Below are 22,711 nucleotides of genomic sequence, written 5' to 3' on the forward strand. Positions count from 1 at the left end.
TTCATGGAACAAGATCAATCCAAATTTCCTGATACTTGAAGAGCTACCTACAAAAAACCTACAAGTTCCATTAAGACAATCACCATACCTGGCTCAGTGCTCAAAAGTATTTGCATACTTATCAAAAGTCTTTTTGCAGTCAGTGTTCTGTGACCTAAAAACCCATGTCTGTCAAAAAGGACTGTGCATTACACATAGGCTTTTTTAAAAAAACATACTCTGTACATGAGACAGACTGCCTTTAACAAAGAATGGACATTTTAAAAATGAAGTTGCAATTATTATGTTTAATTCTACACTTAATTCTATGCTAAAAATACATAAGGCAAACGAGATGAAACGGGTTCTACCACATGATTTGCAGTCTGACAAATTAGTGAAATGCATTTGGAAGGATTCACTTGCAAGAAAAGAAAAATAATTCTTTTCTACAGAAATCAGAGATGGCCAGATCATTAGATCAACTCATGCAAACTACCCACATGTTACCACCGATGTTCAATGCTTTCAAACCTGGGTAAGACAATCGTCATGAAACTCAAGTCCTTCCTCTTCTGGGCACAGAGCACTGGACCTAACATGACAATAGTATGCAAATTACAGCAGATTAAACTGATACAACAATGTGCTTTTTGATGAGCGCCTGTTTCTGCATCCTTCGATGCAAGAATTCTGAGTATTAAACCATGGTTGAATAGAAACAAAGACCACACAGACCAAACTGCCGCACAGTTATGACAACTACAAAAGGTGAAAATTTTAGCCCTGTTTCAAAGAAGTGACATATAAATTAGCTGCTTTATACATACAAACACATTAATCGTGCCCAGAAGCAGTAGTCTTCCTAATATTCCTGGAATTAAAAAAAAGTCAAACACTGCCCTGATGCTCTTCATTGTTATAAAGTAGATTCTGAAGTATCAAGTGAACTACGTATGAGCAAAGAACTCCAACTAATGCAGAGTTTAAAACTAGGTTTACAATTTCCTATTTTATTGGCATGGATGTATTTCTAAACTTAAAAACCCTTCTGGCAAGTTATCTCAATTTCTTATGACAAAATTTCGCACAACACACAAATATTTACAACATATACATATTTTTCAGTCTTTTACAACTGGTTCTTAAAAGACAAACATTTTATAGGTTACCACAGAACAAAAGCTGTGACTTAGTTGTTTTTAATTTCATAAAACTATCATAAGTTAAAGTGAATAGATTTTCTTTAAATTCCTTGTAGCATTTTACAAGTGCAACAGAAAAATATGAAGAACCAATTCAGGATAGCTGCAGTTCATTGGATAAATGTTGCCCGTTGTAGTCACATTATTTCACAGCAAATTCTTGAAAAAATAAGCACCAATCATTCTTGCAAAGAACAATTTTATCTAAAAGTATTGAAAAGTGTTAAATACAAGGTGTTTAATTTACATAACAAGCAATAAATACACCATATCCAAACTTTTATTCTGCATACTGCTACCCTTGTACATATAATGTACTAAAAAGTCAGCAAATTGTCAACACCTTTTCATTTTTTTTTTCAATTTTTTTTTTTTTTTTTTTAAAGAAATCAATTTGACTTCCAACCAACGGTTTGCTACTATAACAAAGGCCACAAACAGTACGTCTGGGACAGCATACAGTGTTAAAACTGACAAACTCCAAGGGAAAAAAAACATCTAGCAAATAAATCGAAAAGCTGTAGTTCATTGCTGGTGATATTAACATAGACTAGAAAACCTTAAATATGCTGCTACTATGATTTGTTTTTTTTGTTTGTTTTTATTTGTTTAGTCAAATACTGTAAGAGCAAACTAACACTCTTACAGATCAAAAATAATTGTGTAGCCACACTGTATTCTCATTGTCCTGCATGGAAAGATTTGATGCAACTTCATAACTTTGCTTGAGCCTTTATTTTACAACAGAGCATTACCTCTACCTCAGAATTGCACATAAGAAGGCTATTAAAAAGTACAATAAAAATCTGCACAAATCAGACTTAAGAAGAGTCAGTATGCTGTACACTTTCTACAATATTATGTTGATAGGTGAACAAACAATAAAGAAGTGCTGCCACTAAGTTTTTCAGAAAGTTCTTCAGCTGAGGAATAATCAAATGGAATTTGTTGGTGGTGGTTTTTTTTTTTATTTATTTTTTTTTTTTTATGTTTGTTTTTTAAAAATGACATCCAGGTCAGTTTAAGACCTATAAGCTTATGCATTGAGTCTTAAAGACTGATCTTCCCTCCTCCTGGAAGAAATATCAATGTCTATTGAATCCTTGCCAACAATGAGCCTTAATCTCTTTGCTGGAGGAAGAGGAATAAAGTCATCAAATTCATCATCATAGTCATCTTCCTCTTCATCATCCTCTTCTGATGAAGATTCATCTGCTGTTTCCTCCTCATACTGAGCATAATCATCTACTTCCATTCTTGACTCCAAAAGGGAGAGAGTTTCACTACAACACACACCATTTTCATGAAGGTCCTCAGAGTACGTCCCTCTATTTTCTTCCTCTCGTTTTAATTGTATTTTTAGTTTTGTTGAACTATTGCCTGATCCTGAGTTAAACCCATTATTTAGCTTTGCTACATATAAATTATTATCCTTTTCATGGTCTTTACTTAATTTGATGCTTATTTTTGAAGAATTCATTCCATCAGATTCTTGGTCATTTGCCTTGCTACTGCTATCGTGGCGCCTACGAAGAGTCAGTTTAGGGATCCCAGAGCTATTTTCAAGGATTAATTGTGCATCATACCTCGTGATTCGTCTTTTCTTTTTAGTTTTTGCAGTTCTGAAGCTGTCCTTTGCTTTGAAACTGTCAGATGTTACAACAGAACAGCTACCGGATCCAGAGATACAGTCTTGATAGCTAACAGGTATATCTACCACATTATCCCTCTCTCCGTTTTCTGAGTGAGAACTGATCAAATCTGGTACTTCATCTTTTACAGGTGTATTGTGCGTATTATCTGTTTCATCTAATTTTGCAGGTGGTTTCACTAGTTTTCCTTGTCGAGACTTCTTTTTTGACGTGCCTGCGTCATTTTTCTGACACCTGGCCTCTCCTTTATGTGACGTTCCATGAGCCAGGTTGCTTTCATCCGTTGCATGAGACTGCTGCTCTAAAACGTCCGATCGTGTTCTCGCCAAGTTATTCTTATAGCTATCCAAAGTATTTGGTTCAAGCTTTATGTCAGAGGTCTCCTTCAAACTCATCCGTGTTCTCATTGACCTCCGTGTTATGTATGTGCAAGGTGGTATATCACCATGCTCGTGAGCACCTTTCACAGAATTCAGTTTATACTCTCTTGCTGCGTGCCTTGTTAAGCATCCACTAGAGACTGCAACTTTAACTGGTCCCTCTAATTCTTTATCCTTTTTAATGGGCAAGCTTTTGTACAAAACTACTTTAGGCTCTTTGAGAACTAAGTTTCCCATTTCGAGCTTTTTAGAAGCATTCTTTTGCTCTGGCCTTTTGCACTGATTTCTCTGCTTAATCTTTGAAAGTAAAGGCTTTGCAGGCTTTTTCAGTCTCTTTGGTACCCTGGAATTATTTATATGAGTTAGTTTAGATGAGGTAGAGTTTGATGATGCTGGAATTCTTGATATAGACTGTCTTGTTAATGTTCTATTTTTGCCATTCTTTTTCACACCAATTGAAGATTTTCTGTTAGCTGCAAAAGAAAAAAAAAAAGTGATCATGATGCTGACATAACCTGAGGTTTCCACTCCCCAAATTCCGTAGTTGTTTCGTTTAATACTTTTAATTAAAATATTGACAAGCTAGCCATTATGCAGTAAGGAAACTGAGTGGTTTATTTCCTATTCAGATGTGAAAGGATTGTCAAAAATACCCCAGTTCATCTAAATTCCAGGAGTACATCTAAGCACCCATCTATATGTATATATATGCGAGGGGGAAAAAAGGAAGAAAAATAGTACTCACTACTTCATGAAGAGAAGTCTCTCAAGAGCATGACAAACAAAAATCCCTTCCAATCTCTTCTGAAATTGTTAACTGTGCATGTTCATTTCAGAATAGGTATCTGAACTATCAGTCTTGGATGCTGAGGGGGAATAGCTGCCCAGTTTAAAGCATCTCTGAAGGTGATGACTATTCATTCAATAATCTCTAGAAGTATTTCTGTAAGAATTGTCTTCCTCCAGAATGGAGACTCCTCAAACTGATTTTTCTTTCCTAAGCCGTACTACTGCATGTGATTATTTACCATATTTTTCAGATATGTACCTAACCGAAGTTCTTTAACTGACAAATTTAGAAATACGACACCAATTATTAGCTGTAAGTATACACAAGAGAAGGAAAGAAAACAAGAACATACAAACAAAACAAGAATATACTACTTCTTATAGAAAGGCTTAAGGAAAACAGTTAATTTGCTATATAAATAACTTTCAGTTTCCTTAATCAATGACAGTTCTAAAGACCAGCACTTGAGATGCTTCTCAAATACAAGAAGCAATTCCATCACAGTGAAAGTTCGTATTTTATAAAACCTTAAGTCCCACACTTGCTTACTTGCATTAGCTTTTTCCTGAGTGGTATCTGCATCAGTGTTAGAGCTGACGGACTGGCTGTCTGAGTTTTTGCTGCTGTCACCCAGCTTTTTGAGCCTGTTCAATCGTTTATCTGTTTCTCTCAGTCCATATTTACTATTAATCACAGGAGTAGGGGCTGGCAATCCCACTCTTGATTTAAAAGCACCAGTTCCGCGCCTACAAAGGCAAATATGACAATGTATTAATAACTACTTGAAACAAAGTCCTAAGTTTTTACATACATATTAGTCTGAATCATAGCAACACATAGATAAATAATACTAACAACCTTTGAATTCATTAGCAATCACGGGCTGTTTTAACCAGATATCTATACAGGTATAATTTCCACTAAGATGGTAATTTTTTTTTATTTTTTTATTTTTTAAAAGAACATCTTCCACTAATTTCTTGTAAGAAGAAAAAATACATAAGTAGGTTTTCTCTTGCTTTACATCTGCTTTATTCTCTTTTCATAATGAAGTTATGAAAGTGAAAATGGAATATGATAGTTCAAAATACTACTTGAAAGTAACAGTACATGTTTTTTCTATACATAGCAGCTCAATTAAAAAGAAGTCAGCTCCAGTTACTGTGTTAGGAAGAGTTTTAGGAGTACATAAAATGGACTACATATTTGTTTTCCTTTAGAACTGAAAGACAAAACTACGTAGCTGTCTATTTTCATGATAAGTAAGAAAACTTGAAAATTTCATCACAGAAGACAACAGAGATTAAGAATTTCTACACTTGCACTTGAACCTCTACTACCCAGATCCTTCAGCATTCCTAATCATCCTGCAGGCTTGCATTTTGCAGAAATACTGGAGACTACTTCAGTTTGGATTCCAGCACACTGCACTGGAAGAAAATCCACAAAATGTAACCAAAAGCACATCAAAGATTGGAGAGGATCTCAATCTCCACAAAGTGTATTATTATTATTATTATTATGCAGATACAATACTATACTGAACACTCTTGGCATTATTTTGAACTCTGCAAATTACAGGCAGTAAAATAAGATACCAGGTTGAACTCAGCACAAGTGGCAGCCGCTTGAGATCAGAACAACAGTGCCATGAATTACAACAACAGCCTTCTGCCATGTCTTTGGTGCTTGGTCATTTCAGTCAGACACGAACTCTGTGCTTACCTAACAGTGTAAATGCACGTATGCACATTTTCTTCATGCTGATTTTCTTGGAGACTTGAAAGTATTTTTCAGTGCTAACCTTCCCTCAGCTCCAAAACATATCCCACAGACTCCTAGAAGCCTAGCATTTTAACATTACAAAATTACAACCTTTACAGAATAGTTGAAATTGGATCTCTTAAGAATTATTTCTTGTGGCATACAGATGTGGCTGATTTTCTACACATCTCCTTTTTCATAACACAGTTACTTATTAAGTTGGATTCTAAGCATTTGTAAGGACTCATTTTCCCTTTCTCAGCTCCCTAAATTCAAATCTCTCCTCTAGTTTTTGTAAACTAACTTTGTGACTGAGAAGTAGATTCCCGAAGCAAGAATTACACAAGTGTTAGCTTTAAAATACACCATTTTTATGTACTCTAAATCCAAAGATGACATGTTTCTGAAAGTATTCTGATGTATGAAGTTGGTCTGTCCTGAAACCCAAAGTATACGTTGATATTACATTGAAAAACTTGAGCAAAAGGAAATGGCCCTCCACCAGGAAGGAAAGAGTGATAGTGATGTTCATCTATCCAATACTTAGCAGCTCCCAGGGCTGAAGTACACTTTACCTAGAAGGTCTACAGACAAATGTCTGAGACTGCACCCCTCGCTTGGAATGACCTACCAACATCAAATGAGCTTTGAGGCTCACACCAGCAGGTTTTTCCCTTGAAGTGCAAGAGCTGTTAGTAACCAAACCACACAGTAAAAATGAAGGTTAGATTATGAAATTATTTACATAAGTGTGCATCAAATCTTCACACTCACAGCAAGCAGAAAACAGAAGAAACAACTATGAAATTCCTTCAAATGATTTTGTTCAGTTAGGTTCAGACAACAAGATGAAAAACAAGTAAGCTTGCTGCTATGGTGCAACAAATAGATACAAGAAAACACTGTCCTAACCAGCAGACATTTAATACTTAAACCCTACAGGTTCTGATGAGATAATGTGAAAACTACACAGATCGTTTTCATCAGAACTTCATTCAGATCAACAAAGAAAAGACTAATGAAATCTATTTTGCTCTAAGAGCTTCAGTCAGCTTGCTAATGGGCTCATAAGATCTATAACTACTTTTCTTTCCAATTCTACCTTATTCAGAAAAGGTTACTTCAAAGATTCTAGATTGCTTTTTGTCATTTTGGCTATTTCCAGAAAAACAAACAAACAAACAACACAGAAAACAGGAGTTCTTAGCAAACGTGACTATTCAGTAATAATTTGGAAAAAAAATCATTATGATGAATTAAGAAGCAATAATAACAGGTTGAAGAATTGTGTACTCATAACCAACTGTCACTAGTTTCAAAGAATATCTTATGAATATGCCCAATTCCATTGGAAAGACTTATTTACATCAATGCATACCTTTCACAGGTGTAACATTCGCAGTATTCATTATTTTCTCCAAAAAAGCCATCTCCATAATAACAAGAGATTTCTTCTCCAGGTTCAATATCTCTCAGAGCTTTCACACATGCTGTATCTCTGCCAGTTGACACAAACTTGAGAAAAGGACAGGAAGTGGAAGGGGAAGGAAAGAAAGGTAAGTCATTAAGGTTGAACAGTAAATAAGAAAACAAGAAGCAAAACAGCTGGGTAGGAAAAGGTGCAGGGACAAAGGAAAAAAGCAGGGGGCTTTATTTATTTTTAATTTCTTGCTTACCTTACAGTTAGGTCTGCAATCTGAAAAAGGTCCAAAAGATAAAGTCAATTAACTGTTGATAAGACCTGAAACATGAATAGTTGTAGATATCTAAAGTAAGGATTCACTCTGACTTCAGTAACTCTAGAATCTCAACTAAAACTGGGAGTTGTAGCAGTATACTGCATAAAGCTGTATATCAGGAGATAACCACTCTGATACAGTTTGGATTCTGAATTCTTCCCTATTCTACCATAATTTTTCAAATTCCCTCCTCTTCAAGATAACAGGATTTATCTCAAATCCTACCTGCCTTCCTTCAGAGTACAAATGCAACAGAAGCAGTGAAGCTTCTGTGTAAGCGTTTAAAAGAAGCACAAGGAGTTCAGCTAATACATTATTGCTGACTACATTCAGAAACTTTGCTATACTAATAATTCAGAATAGGACAATATGCTCCACTAACTTAGCTGCCAGCTTCAAGGTCTCTGTGAAAGAAGGTGGCATCATTTACCAGAGCCTCTTCTGAGTTTTCTCAGTTCACAGCCAGTCAGCTCTGGTTTGGGAAGCTCCCAACAAGAGTTCTGTGTTACACTAGTAACCAGTATGCTCAATTCTGGTGTTTTCTCTGATGCCCTCTTGTGATCTGGCTCACTTATTGTTTCTGAACACAACTGCTTGTGCCATTTAACACAATTTCAATACTTATTACTCACCATGATTGATAAACGCAGCAGGACCAAGCCACAGCTGTGCACAGTTTTTCCTTGTAGAATACATTACACTGAAGTCATTTTCCCCATGTCTCAGCAGCATGTTTTCTTCCATTTCTGATAGTTCAGCAATACAGCCAACAAGCAGTTCTATTTTATCATTCCGTTTCCTTTAGTGTAAAGAACAGTAAAAATAAGCATATGCACATTTAAGAAAACCCATGAAGTATAACAGCATGGTATTTTCTCACAGCACAAGATGACAATAATTTGGCTAGGTAGATCTTCTCTCCTACATGAACTATATGTTATTATGCCACTACACAGAATCAATTACATGAAGTCTGACAGGCATTACCATCACTGTTTCTGCAGTCTCCTGAGGATGCAAGCAAGTAACCACAAGAGTTTTGATTACTTCAGCTTCTACAGGTGTTAAAATGACAAAGATTCTTTCGTTCTTACTTATTCCCTCAAGCCAAACCTTTCAAGTGCAAAATTTTTTTATAGAGACTGCACAGCACTCTTATCAATATTGTGTTTGAATAATTTTCTAGCTATTGACAGGATTTTGAAGCACGCCTTCTCCTCTCAGAAGGTCCTTCAAGACTTTCAGCATTAAAAGTTTCAACACAAAACTTTTCAACGCACTTAAATGTGAAGTTTCCATTCCAATTCCCTCATTCCAATTTTAATTCTAAGTCATGCTACACTTTTTTTTTTTTTTATTAACTCCCTCAAAATAATTGGTAGAAACAACGTAACAGCAAGCTTTACTACTTACCATTCTTTCGTTGCAACTATTTTGGCTCCATTCTGCTCAGAAGAATAGCGATTACAAGGCAGTATCTCAAACCCACTGTCAGTTGCAAACATTCGTAAATAAATAAATACCTGCAATGAAAGAAAATAATAGCATTCTGTTAAAAGCAAAACAACAGCAGTGAGGAAAACAGTTTCAAGAAGTTGTCTTGGGTCTCGAAGAACCACGGAGACCTAACAACCTTTTTAAGTGAGATTTTATTCTTTCCAGCTCTGAACGAGATATTATTTCCATGAGAAATCCAGCTGCTGAGTTCAGAGATTGCTGGAGCAGATCACAGTTTCACACAGTTCCTTATGGCAGCTTTAGTTAAAAATGCTTTGGGAAAGCAGGATTTGCTGCCTACTTATTTCTATACGACTAGATTAAATCTATTCTAGTATTGGAAAAGGCCAAATTCCTTTTAGTTGTATATGCAAGCAACATGCTGAATTCCAGAAAGAGCTTTTTTTTTTTTCTTTTGAAGTTAAACAGTACTGCAATATCTTTGCAACTCTGCACGTCAACAACCTTTACAAAATAATTTTGGGGTGCTCAAAGTAGAGGAAGAGCAAGAATATTCTCACATAAAGCTCCTATACACGTTAACAATTGAGCCAATTCAGCTTTGAGGTACCAAGGCTTCTCCCTTTTCCTTTTCTTTGATCCACACTTTGATTTACAGTAGCTGTAAGTTAAAAAAAATAAACAGGGAAAAAAAAACAACAATAAAAAACACAATATAAAAGTAAGTCCTCAAAATTTCTGTCTCTCAGCAGCAGGGCTTCTCTCTTCTGTCTAGAGCTTAAGCCAACAACAGAAGAGGCAAATATGTTTTTCCTGATATATGTCTATGAAATAAATAGCAGTGGAAGTTTAGTTTTCCCCAACATTCCTTCAAGTTATTTGGGTTTTAACAAACACAAGAAGTTCACCTTAAAAAAAAAGCATCCAAACAAACAACGTGTAACTGCAGAGGATTTCTTCACTTTGCTACTGCTACATTCTTATGAAACTTTTACATTTTCTTAGCCTTTCAACCATCTGAAAAAGCACATTAATTACAAGTACACCTACATGTTCTTTGAACAACCTTTCCTGCATTTTGTTCTTGTTAAGAAAATAGTGCCGGGCCCAGTCACCTGACGTCAAGGACTTGAAGGCTTTTTCTAAGTGCTCATCTTTCTTAAAACGTTCAATCACCTCTTTTAGTTCTTCTTGCCTTCCTTTTATAGGTCGAAACCTGAAACAAAGAATAAAGCTATTCCAGTCCACTGTTATTCATTTGCAGTTCTTCCTCACAGTAACTTACAGCACACAAGTTTTTTTGTTAACCAGATAAATATTTTGCTCCTCACATAAAGAAACAGACTGTTATGCAAGCAAACCACAGACCCTCACTTTCAGAGGTAGTGATAAAGGCTCCAACCTTACTGCTTGAAATTTTAAAACCCTCCATTCTGCTGAGGCAATTTATGCATAAAATGCATTGCTGATAACATCAACCAATATAGGATAACGTTTCACTATTTTCAACACCTTTCGTTTGGAAGACAGCATCCAAAGAACTATAATGCAAGTATCACTGTCCTAACTGTACCTACATGCACACACACACACACACACAAAATCAAGAAAATAAATTGGATGCTTTAAGTTTTATAGCAACTCTACTATCAAGTGATCTATACACAGTTCTGGCTTCTGTAGTTGAAGAAGTTAGCAGTTTTTGACTAAATCCATGAGATTAAGACCTTCTTAAATGTATACCAGTTTCATGATCTCTAGCAGAGAGTTACCATACAGATCTTACTTACCAAACAAAGCCTGTATTTGATGATAAAAGCAAAAAATAGGAAATAAATTACTTAAGTTGGCAGAACGAAATCTCATCAGCTCCCTAACAGATTAACGTTAAGTGATCACGTCTCAATTTTAGATTAATCACAAATAGCTGATAGTGAAGGGAATACAACTTCATTCACGAGGAAGAATGCTGTATTTTTGCTCCTAATACAATAAATAAAGAACTTCAAACAGGAGTACTGGTTCCAGGGGCAGTGCAGGTTATCAGCTTTCCATGCTTTTACGTAAGCATCTCCTCTGAATTTTCCATTTGGAAAAAGGTCTCTGCAATAGAATAATTCTACACTTCCTTACATCTTTTTGAATACTGCAAAAATTATCAGCGTAGCCTTGTGAGCTTTCAGAACAGAAAATACAGTAGGTAATTCAGAGAAGATATGAGGTAAGTATTCTACCTGCTGGGATAACATCTAACAAGACTACAGTATTTCTAACAAGAAGTAGATGATGCATTTCTAAAACTTACCCACTTCAAAGTGCAATAAATGTTGTACCAGAAATTTTCCCATTATCTTCTTTCATAAAGAACATATTTATCTCCTTTCCCCCAAAGCAAAATGCCCAGCAAGCCTTGTTGCAGAAGAAAACTCCCTTCAGGCTACAGATGAGGTAATTGTCATTTTGTTCTGTTACACCAAGTCTTCTTCACCTATCAGTCAGGCATACAACCAGGAGAAAATCTCCTGCTTACTCTGAAAATAAGAAGGAAACCTCCCCCAGATTTGACTGCCAAAACTCACAGAGCTTCCTCAGACACCAAGGGAATTCAGAATGAGATAAACAACATTTGACTAGTTTCAGAAAAGGACTTACTCTTGTAATGGCAATCAGAAACACCTTTTGCAACAGGGACCCATTTCTAATCCTATCATCACAAGCACAATACACACCAGCAGGCAGCAATGTGACTGGATAGCACTTTACATCTGTAACTACCAACTGCACAAGAGGAAGAGACATAGCATTTACTGCTGAAGTTTAGGCTTTGGCAATTTCAGTTGTTTCAGGGCTAAGTGAGTGACTACTTTTCCTTTATTGTGTTAATTTTTTTTTTTTTTTTTTAAGCTAAGTTATCTGCAGGAACAAAGATAGATGGAAAAACCACCACATTCAATACTGTGTTAGCACTGGAGAGATGCACGTGCTGACAGGCACTGTCACACATCAAGCCGCTGTTCAGTTTACGCCAGCTAGAGATAGCAGTATCCTAACTCCCTGGAAGAAGCAAAAAAAGAAAGCATGGTAGTGGAAAAGCTAAAAACAGGAAAAGAATTAATGTCCTATTTTTTTTTTTTTTTAGTAATTAGAAGAACATCTTATAGCCTCAAAGTGGCTCTCCTATTTCACTTCTTCCACAATGCACCATTCTCTAGAAGGTGACCAGACTTGATGAGTTACCTTAGGTAGCTCAGGAACAGGCATCAACCCTGCATACCTCCATAGCTTACATCAGCAGGGGTTTTTCCAGGTTCTTTTTTCAGGCATTCTACACTGCTACCAGAGTCCTTTCAAAAGTCTAGCAGCAACTCACGTAACATTCCAGACAAGTAGAAATACTATATACACAAGTCTTGAAAAGACCAAAAAGAAGGCTGCAGAATGGTTCAAGTATGGTAAAAAACAAAACCAATCAAAAAACATCTTGAAACACTAACAGGTCAGATAAATGTTACGCTGCACACCAATCATTTGAAATCTGAAACAAGGTCTTTCAAAGCACATGACTTAGAAGCCAAGGGTTCAAAAATACTATCAAGGATCTCCTGCAGCACCTTTTTCCACAGTTTTATCTCAGTATTACTGAGATGATTCACATGGCAAAGAAGCAAAGAAAAAAGGAATCCAAGCAAGCAATGGAAGCATCCACTTGTATGTGGAAAAGACTGGAAACCAGCAGCACAACACACTTCATGGGTTCCCAACTCAATGAAACAGAAGGACTCTTTGCACCTGAGCAAATGAGTTTTTCCACAGCTCAACTGCAGGCATGAACTGCAGTATATGAACTGTATGAAGTTTGAGATAAGCCAGAATACCACAGCCAGATTTCTCATGTTTCACAGGAACATCACTACACGCACTGCAACGGGTACCTGCTGACTTGAGACAAAGGATGCCAGCAGGCCAAGAAAGCCTGAAAGCTGGATCTTCCTTGAGAATGTGAGACTCTGCTGCGTTTAATATAGATGCTTCACTTCTCCCAAGAGGGTTATGAAATAGAAACTTATTCATTTGACTTTCCCAGCACTCCCTATCACAAAACCAAGTAGATATGAGAAGTTATCATCAGTACTATCTATGATTTTGGTAGTACAGAACTGCCTCATTCACACATGACATGAGAAGTCTACTGTATACAAAGTATCTACATGACTGTTTTCCAACAGCATGAAGAAAGCCAGGAAAGATACTGAAGCTGAGCAAAATCAACCAACCAAACAAGGCTTTTAAACGTCCGTAAGACGGGAGACTACTTCAATTAAGAGAAAAGAGACGGAAAGAGCACAAGAAAAACAAAATGAACAAACCAGCCACCCCTGTCTCAAAACTCAAGAGGAAACTCAAGTCAGAACTGTGTCTATCCAAACTTCTGGTTCACTCCCATGAATTGCACCTTTGTTGGATTCCATCACAAGAACTGAACAAGATGCTCTCATATTTGAATCTGAGCACAGGCACAGAATCCTTGAGCCATCCTACAAGCAGCTTCAGGGAAGCAGGTCTCACAGAGCACAGGGTTTGCTGCAGAACAGTCTGGCTGTTCCAAGTGAGTTAATGCAAAATTCAGCTATCACAGTATCTTTAGAGAAAGACTAGTCACCCTTCTTCCTGACAAGCTGCAGAATGGAAACTTCTTAAATTTCCCAGCAGAAGATGATCTTATCCCAGTTAAGGGCCAAACTGAAGCTGTCTCAACAAGCAGGATGTAAGAAAAACCTGCTTGATGAAGCACAGCTCTTTCTCCCTCTTTTCCTCTTACCTCAGGAATATTTAAGAATCTTGAAACTCCAAGGTATAAAGCCAAAGGTCAGTGAGATGCTTGCCTATAAAGGAAGTTAAAGGAGAGGTTCTGGTAAGTTCGGAAGCACAGTACCTCACTCAGCCAGTGAGAGCAGAGAGTTTGAACAGAAATGGATCCTGAAAGAGTTTCAGTATGAAAGCCCATGTAATGCATGCACCTGACAGCACCGAGGGACTTCACCACTAAACTGATTCTCACATTCTGACTGGTAAAAACCAGAAAGAGTGACTTTGTCAAAACACAGTGTCCCATTGGCCCCTTAACTTCCAGACAAAGTGCTTGTTATTTTTCTTTAATAGTTGTGGAAAGAGAGCAAATTACTGCTTCTCTAACTCCAGGGATTCAGCACAAAGCTAGCACTGCAAGGCTCTTAAGCATTTCAAGACCACACAGCAAGAGTTGAAAAGCAATATTTAGTTAACATTTTTTCCAACCTGTAGTAGGAGTACCTTAAGTAAAGACTAGTTCCATAATGATCAATTTTTGTGTTTAATCTCCAGTGACATTATCTGCAAAAATCCCATATTCCTTGAAGGCCAAAGCTCAAGACTGCATTTTTTTAAATGATAAAGTAGTCCCCTATACCTAAGTTTCTTGAACTGAAAGATGTACCACTGCAGGCAAAGCTCAAATCTAACCTGGATAGAAGTAATGAAAATTCTAGCAGCCACAGAAATTCATCCTCACTGCAGCTGAAAAATAAATGCATTTTTAAAATACTGAGGACAGAGGCAGCTGGGAAAATGCACATTCTTTCATCCTGCCATGTGGAGTATCTGAGTAAAATTCAACTTAACAGTCAGCACGACTACTGTGCATAAGCCACTCTATCCTTCAAACATACAACACTTTTTTACTGCTAGAAGTACAACTAGAAAACCTGTGTAAGAGTAGGGTTTTCTTGTTTGGATGGTTTTTAAATCCTAAACATTCAGCAGCACAACAGCTAATTCCAACACAGACTTTGGGAACGGGAAGAGAGAAGGAAGAGAAGCAGAAGCAAGCTCAATAACCTCACTGAACTCATTAGGAAAGTTTTTTTTTTTTTTTTTTTTATAAAAAAGGGAACATATTTTAAACAAAAGTCAAAATCACTTCTGGCAGCATGTACACAACGGTGGCTGAAGAATGTAAGAGCTTCAGAATGAAGAAGTGTATTGCTACCTGTAACACAACATCTCCACAGCACAGTGCTGAACTATAGAGCCATGCATCTTCCTGCAGTAGCTGTCAAGTGCCTTTTTCCACATTTAAACTCCACTCAGTCAAGACGACCCCTTTAATAACTATATTCAAACAAGCTGGGGAGCAGAGAAGAGATTCAGCACAGACCTCCAAATGCAAGTGAGTGGGACTGCTTTGCCCTTCTTGTCTTCACTGCTGCTCCATGACTAAGGGACCAGTAGTGACACCCCCTGTCTGGTTCAAGAACAACTGCCTGTTTCCTTAAGGCCAGCAAATGCTCTTGGCATGCTGTTGAGAGAAAGCAGCTTCCAACATATCATCCCCAAAAACTTCATGTTTGCTCTGGAAAACTGTCATTCTGAAAGCTTGCTCCACTTTCAGGCAAAACCAGCCATCCCATGTGCCAGCTTGCAGCTTCACAGAAAGCAGCAACGTGGAGTTCAGAAACACACCTACATTCTCCTAAAACAGACTACAATGCATTTGACTTCCTGTACTACTAGGAAACTTAAATGACACTTGGAAGTGCTCTTGGCATTCCCAAGCATGATGCTTGAGCTTTAGGGAACCAGGAACCAAAAGCAATCAGTAACAGCAGTCATATGATCAGGAGACTGGCTCAAAATTTAAATACTAACACATTTGTATACAATATAGTCAAAAGTGAATTAGTCATTCAGCCAACTTCAGGACTCAGCCCTCAGCCTAGGGAAAAGTATCCAAAAACAAGAGATAGTAAGATGAGGAAGAATCCCCTGGGCTTTTTTTTATAAACCTCAGCTTTAACCTCCAGTGTTTGACAACTTTCAAACCTGGAAAAACTGGTTTTCAAAGCAGTGGGCTTTCTTTCTACAGACAGCAGACAAGACTACATTAATCTTACAGCCAGGATAGCCTTTATCACAAAAGAAGGACTCATATAAGAAGTGAAAAGACCTCAGAGTACCTACACTGAATGAGATGGTAATTCCTTAAACATGAGTGGTGGTTTTGTTTTTTTCCGACTAACTACTAACATGCCATTTTGCAGGCATATGAGCTACCAAACTAGGGAAAAATGACCAAAAGCCTGCACAGAAGGGCACGGCCTTTGGAAACAATTTGCTTTCTCTTGGAAAACCAGGATGATGAAACAAATAAAGTTTCTTTTAAATAAAGCCATTAAAGAACTTCTAGAGCTACATTTTAGGCAGGCTATGAAATCCCTGGCAAAAAGAAGACATTTCAGAGAAACAGTGGAAAAACTCACCAGGGGATCTGACTGAAATCTTTTGATAACTAGCTTTCAGCTCTTTGAGATGTTACTGACATGACAGCTTGCAAAGCCACCAGCCCAATTCCCAAGACAATGGACACTGAGGAATTGTGGCACCTTCCTCCTACTGCCTTCAGAAAAAACAACAACCCACACAAAAAGCACACTCGGGTTCTTGTCACTACTCCAGTATAAAGATGATATAAAGAAAGAAGTTCCAGAAATTATCTAGATAGTTCAATACAATGTTATAAGTTTCATCTCTAATCAATACACTATGGGAAAAAACAAGCAATGTTTACAAACTCTTCAACTAAAGGCATGAAGTACAAAGAGTGCGTATATAGAAGACACTTCTGCAAACAAAAAGGCAGATTTGGCTCCTAGAAGCAAGATAAAATACAACTTCATTAAGCAATCATGAACTCACACTGGGCTGCTGGTTGCTAGAACGCTTTCTGTGCACTACCAACAGCCAAGCAAAATCGCCACGGTCACTTCCATCTGTGTCTTCAAACAAACTGGAACATGGCATGAGGAAATATTTCCATGCCTTCATAAGCAGGCATTTTATTTTAATCTCACCTCATCACACAAATGATGTTGCTAAGATTTATATGGCTACAGTACACTGAAACACAAGATACTCAACATAAGTTGTAACCTTTGTTACTACAAGCATATTTTTGGCACCTGAATATATTTGTTTTGAATTGGATCTACAAACCTTCACTTCCATCCCTTCCCCCCAACTTTCCCTCAGAATTACACGAGGGCAACAGCTCTACAAAGTTCAGAAACACTACATCTCACTAGGTGGAAGGAAGGTGATCCGAGCCAAGTAACTACAGTAATAAGCAGAAGTCATCACTACACTGAAAGACAAACAAGAACTATGCTGAGAGCTTAATTTTGATTCATTATAATGGTAGAAACTCTCAGTAAGACATTAAGAAAGAGTCAAGACGACAAGCTTCTGGCAGAAGTTGTAAGCCTCACCTAAGTATTTCCCATAGCGCTCCAAGATTATTAACTATTGTCCTTGAAGGCTGCCTGTAACTGTACTCCGAGCCTGAGAAAGGAAGAAACACATGATGATAGCCTTTGTGTAGTCTTTTGTTGCAAATCAGTAATTCAAGAAGTATTTCACACATTGAAAACACATCATTTACGAAAGCAAATTCTCCAGCTACCGATAGATACATCATTTCCTTAGCAAATGCAAAAGAATTAGCTGTTTCTGAACAGCCATATACCACCAGTCATTAAACAACAACAACAACAAGGGCTTTTGAGCACACATATGTTTATCTCAGTTGACTTCTGGAAATGCAGATACAATTGAATATCTACCTAGACACTGTTTTGGGCACAACATGCTACTGTAATCAACAGCACAGAGAGAACAGGAAGAATGCTGGGATTCTCTTAAAGATGGAAACTGCACTCTCTGTAGAAAAGAGAGATCTCCCTGGAATAAGTCTTTATAGTTATTAGGAACACACTGCTACAACTTCAGGTTCAACTCACCATAAGGCTATACCAGTCATCAGCTTGTCACACAGACACACAGAGACAAAATACTGTACTGATACTCTGCTTATTTGCCCATGCTATACAGGTAAACTGTTCTTCTTTTAAAATACCCACAGCACTAAGTTGCAAGGGTTGGGAAGCCTGCTTCTCATGACCTGGCCTAGAAACCCCAGCTCAGACCAAGATCCCTCATTAGTTCATACAACAACACAATCACAGTTCCTTGTCTTTAGAAACTTAGCATTCATGCATAGGTTCCCCAGTAAGCCAGCAACACATATTTACAGAATACACTTAGATATGGTGGTATAATTGGCAAACAGAAAGAGGCATGCAACAACTAAACTAAAAGCCCATCCTGAATTTAAGCCAAGTATTCAGGCAGGTGCCTAACAGTACATGCAAATCTGGTAGGAAGGTTCCAAACGTGCACACTAATTTATCTGATTGATATATATACAGACATATCTGAGTAGTGTTTCTTCAGCATGGATCTGCAAGAGCTTGGTGTCAAGTGGCACTAACATTGGAACTCAGGGAGTAAGTCTCCAGATGTTGTAGAAGTTGAGAAGAAAAAAAAATCCCTGGCCAACAAAATAAATAGGAAATACACTACGCTCCTCAAACACCAACTCTTGTCTTTGAAATATTGTTTCAAATGGCTAACAGTTTAAAACTGAGGATGAGTTAACTGTTTAAGCTAGAAAAGCATCTATTAACACACAGCTCTACAGCAGAAGCAGTTGCTAAGGATAATGGGAAGACCTGTGATAGTGTTACAAAACTAAACAGCTACAGAGCTTTAAGTTCCTGTCTCAAATGCAGCACCATTCTAAAGGCAGAATCCAACTGTGACTGTTTCAGACTTCTGTAAACATGCAGGAAATTCCACAGTTATCATCTTAATTGATGTAATCAGAAGACCAATTCTTTTCTAGAAAAGTAAAGACAAGTTACCTAGTATTCATTTTGTGTGTCTGAAAACCTAAGTAAGGATCAAGAACCAAACTAGTTGCTAGGTCATCGTTTTCACACAGTTCCTTGGCAGACATTCCAGAGGAAGGCACATAACGACTCTGACCCTCAAATCCTGAAGCACCACTACCTGCAAATAAGAAAGCATAAACCAGGTATCATTTATGGAATGTTCTGAAACCCACCTACATCAGGGGGAGGGGAGGCTGCAACTGAAGTTTGGATAGCAAAAATAAATAAATAAAGCACAAAGGAAGAAGCAGAAGCACAGTTCATTTTTAACTCTTGCTTTTGTTGGTTATTGCAGCTGACAATAGCATTTCAGAATGTATTTTTTATGGACGTCTTTAATTTTGGCTTTCTTCTCTCTCCACCTCCCCACATACAAGCATATTACAACCCAGTCATACTTGCCACTAAAGTTTAAGGCCTATGAGTGTGACAAAGCCATGAAAATTTAAGACTGAGCGTCCTAAAATTTGAAACAAGGGTTTTTTCCAAATTTCTATTTCATTCCTCACTCCAAGTCAATAGCAAAAATAAACACCCGTGTTCCTTAGAACAGCTTTCAAACTACTACTGATACATGTGACTTCACTGAAAATGGGGTTTACTTCTACACAAACACATGTTCACTAAAATTTGGGCTAGTAACTTGAGTCATATCTGTTATCTAGCTCCGATCACACTAGTTCTCAGAAAGTGTGAATCATGAATTTTGCACACAACCAGCTTCAGATTAATGTATGTACTATCACTATCACTTAACTTCTAAACTGAAGAGAGCCATATTCCCTAAATGAGTTACAACATCCAACAAACACAAACATAACCAATACTTTTGATAGGAGTTACATGCACACCTCTTTCTGAACTAAGACACGGCAGAAGCCTGGCACACAAACTGATAGATGAAGCACAAACACCAAACTGCACAAACATGTACGTACATCTGCTTGATCTTCTCTCAACTCCATTTTTGCCAGACCTGGGATTCTCCTTTCCAGTGTGCTGCAATTTGGTTTGATTCTGCACGTGGTCATTAGACGCCCTGCTTCCACTCCTCCTGCCATTCACCACCATGTTCTTGGATTCTCCCAACCACTTCATGCCCACAGACAACCTGACCCAGTTGCATTTAGTCACTTTTCAAAAGGCTCGGAGAAGTGGATGAATAATTTCAGCTCCAATACCTACTGGAAACAAAACATACACATCATTAGAACTTACAAGGAAATCTGTTTTGAAGAGAAAAAGCTTTAACACACATTCATATTAAAAAGAAAAAGAAAAAAAAAAAAAAGGAAAATGGTGATCTGTATTTGCATTAGGAAAAAAGAAAAGTAGTTCACTAGCACTGGTACAAGGATCTGTTGCAAACAGACACTCACAGGTGAAATGTAGCCCTGCAACTTGCTGACACATCTTGAAGCAAAGACAGAATTCTAAAGCTGATAAATGGTTAAGGACAACGTCTATATAAACACGTGCCTATCTAATTACGCAGTTACACACACACAGAATCATAGAATGGCTTAGGTTAGAAGAGATCTCTAAAGATCAATTAGCTCCAATCCCCTGCCATGGGCAGGGCTGCCCGCATCAGATCAGGCTGCCTAGGGCCCAATCCAACCTGGCCTTGAGTGCATCCAGGGATGGGGCATCCTCAGCCTGTGCCAGCGCATTACCACCCTCTGAGCAAAGAATTTTTTCCCTAACATCTAATTTAATTTCTTCCCTTTTAGTTTAAAGCCATTCCTCCTTGTCCTACCCACTCCTAGACGACATAAAAAGTTCTTCCCTTTACTGCTTATAACTCCCTTCAAGCATATACATCAATATATGTAGCTATGCGACTCCAGGAAACTGAGCATTTTCACACATACACCCAATTAAGGTTGTATTTCCTAATAAGCATAGCATGCAACTTGCTTTGAACTCTACAGCAAAGACTGACATTACACAAACACCCTCCAAAAAGTAATAAAGTATTTAAAAAACAAACAATCAAGAAACCACCCAAACCCACAGAAACCCAACAGAATTTTCTGAATGGTGATGGGGGAAAAAGGTTAAATCCTCATTTAGAAACAGTATGTAGCTATATTTAAAAATCCCTCTGTGATGACCCTAGAGGACCCAGGCAGTTTCTGGATCACGTGACAGGAACGCAACAACACACCTGGCTCAATGGGCCATAATCAGTGAGGTTGGAAAAGACTTCTAAGATGACCAAGTCCAACCCCAGCCCACCCCACCGTACCCACTGACCTCATCCCTCAGTGCCACACCTACCCTTTCCTTGTACGCCTCTAGGGACGGTGATTGCACCACCTCCCTGGGTAGCCCGTGCTGCTGCATCACCACTCTTTCAGAGATGCTTCCTGACATCCAATCCGAACTTCCCCTGGTGCAACTTGAGGCCATTCCCTCTCATTCTATCACTGTCACCAAGTAGAACAGACTGACTCCCACCTCCTCACTACCTCTCTTTAGTCGATGTACAGAGCAATAACGTCTCCCCGAGCCTTCTCTTCTCCAGACTGAACCACCACAGCTCCCTCAGCCACTCCCCATCAGAGCTGTGCTTCAGACCCCTCACAGCTTCACTGTCCATCTCTGGACATGCTCTGTGCCTTCAATGTCCCTCCTGTAGTGAGGGGCTTAACACTGAACACAGTACTGGAGGTACAGCCCTACCAGAGCTGAGTACAGGAGGAGCATCACCTCCCTGCTCCTGCTGGCTGCGCTATCGCTGATACAAGCCAGGACGCTGCTGGCCTTCTTGGCCACCTGGGCACACTGCTGGCTCACGTTCAGCCGAGCACTGACCAACACCCCCAAATCTTTTCCTTCCGCAAGCTCTCAGCCACTCTGCCCCAGGCCTATAGACGGCTACAGGCGCTCCCTTCCTTCCTTTCCTCCCACCCGGCTCCCTGCTGCCCCCTAGGGCCTACCGTTCCGCCCGGGCCTTCCCCACCGCAGGGCTGGGAGGGGGACGGACGCCCCTCGGTGAGGGAGGCCCCGGCGGGGAGGGCTCTGCCCGCCGCCATTTTGTGCCCCCCGCGCTCACCTCAGGCCGCCTCCGCTCCGCCGCCGGTGCTGCCCCAGCGTCCGCCGGGTGTGAGAAATGGCTCATCCAAGGCAAAGGAGCGAGGAGGGAAATTAAAAAAAAAAAAAAAAAAAAAAAGAAGGCGAGGAGAGAAAAGAGAAAGGCGAGGAGGAGAAAAAAAAAATGAAAGGAAGGGGGAAAAAAAAAAAAACACAGAGGTAGTGGTGAAAAATAATTCCAAGTGGGGGGAGGAAAAAAATGGCGGATTAAAATCCAAGATGGCGGCGCCGAGGGGCGAGCGGTGCAGGGGGGAGGCGATGGAGATAGCCGCCGAGAGATCCCTCCGCCGGACCCCGCGAAAAAGAGTCCCCCGGGCTCCCTCGCAGGGACCCCGCGGGGCGGCGGTGAGGGCCGGCGGTGGCCGCCGCCGCTTCCTCCTCCTTCTCGCGTTTCTTTTTCTGTGTTGAAGGCCTCTTTCCGCCGGGCAGCCGAGCCGGGAGATCCGTCGCTCCAGCCACCGCGCTTCTAAGTTTCTTCCTCTCTCTCCCGCGAAGCCGCGACCTCCTCACCCCCTCCGGAGAGGCGCCGCCTGCCCCTGCGCTGCCGGCGGCGGAGGGACACCGCGGCTCCAGCCTCTTGTGCCCGCAGCGCGGAAGGATACACCGCTCGAAAGAAAACCGAGCCCTCCTTCTTCTTCTCCTCCTCCTTCCTCAAGCCGCGCCGCTCCCCACCTCCCCCTCACGCGGGCCGGCGCAGGAGCAGGCCGCGACTCAGCGAGCTTCCGTGCCTCGCCCGCGGCGGACTGACGGCGGGGACCGTAGCGTCCATTACCGCTCGGCGCGGCGCAGGGATTCCCGTGGAGAAAACGAGGTCCGGGCCG

The 22,711-nt window shown here is 39.5% G+C and overlaps 1 protein-coding gene across 5 annotated transcripts; it reads right to left on the reverse strand.

Annotated features, from left to right (window-relative positions):
* Positions 1 to 267: 267 nt before the first annotated feature.
* On the reverse strand, positions 268 to 22,698 carry KMT5B (lysine methyltransferase 5B). 5 transcript variants are annotated; one of them, XM_085224392.1, is made up of 10 exons: positions 21,853 to 22,698; positions 19,730 to 19,972; positions 18,762 to 18,909; positions 10,018 to 10,183; positions 8,923 to 9,032; positions 8,142 to 8,308; positions 7,447 to 7,466; positions 7,149 to 7,285; positions 4,556 to 4,752; positions 268 to 3,689 (listed from the first exon to the last, which is right to left on the reverse strand). In XM_085224392.1, exons 2-10 carry the CDS (start codon positions 19,887 to 19,889, stop codon positions 2,221 to 2,223), a joined length of 2,574 nt encoding a protein of 857 aa, XP_085080518.1. In that variant the 5' UTR covers positions 19,890 to 19,972; positions 21,853 to 22,698; the 3' UTR covers positions 268 to 2,220. The 5 variants fall into 5 exon arrangements, with proteins under 5 accessions (XP_085080518.1, XP_085080519.1, XP_085080520.1 ...); XM_085224393.1 differs by having other exon boundaries at positions 19,730 to 19,975; XM_085224394.1 differs by lacking the exons at positions 18,762 to 18,909; positions 21,853 to 22,698 and having other exon boundaries at positions 19,730 to 19,866.
* Positions 22,699 to 22,711: the final 13 nt, after the last annotated feature.

The sequence above is a fragment of the Meleagris gallopavo genome, chromosome 5 (genome assembly GCF_905368555.1).
Source record: "Meleagris gallopavo chromosome 5, MGAL_WU_HG_1.1, whole genome shotgun sequence".
NCBI lineage: Eukaryota > Metazoa > Chordata > Aves > Galliformes > Phasianidae > Meleagris > Meleagris gallopavo.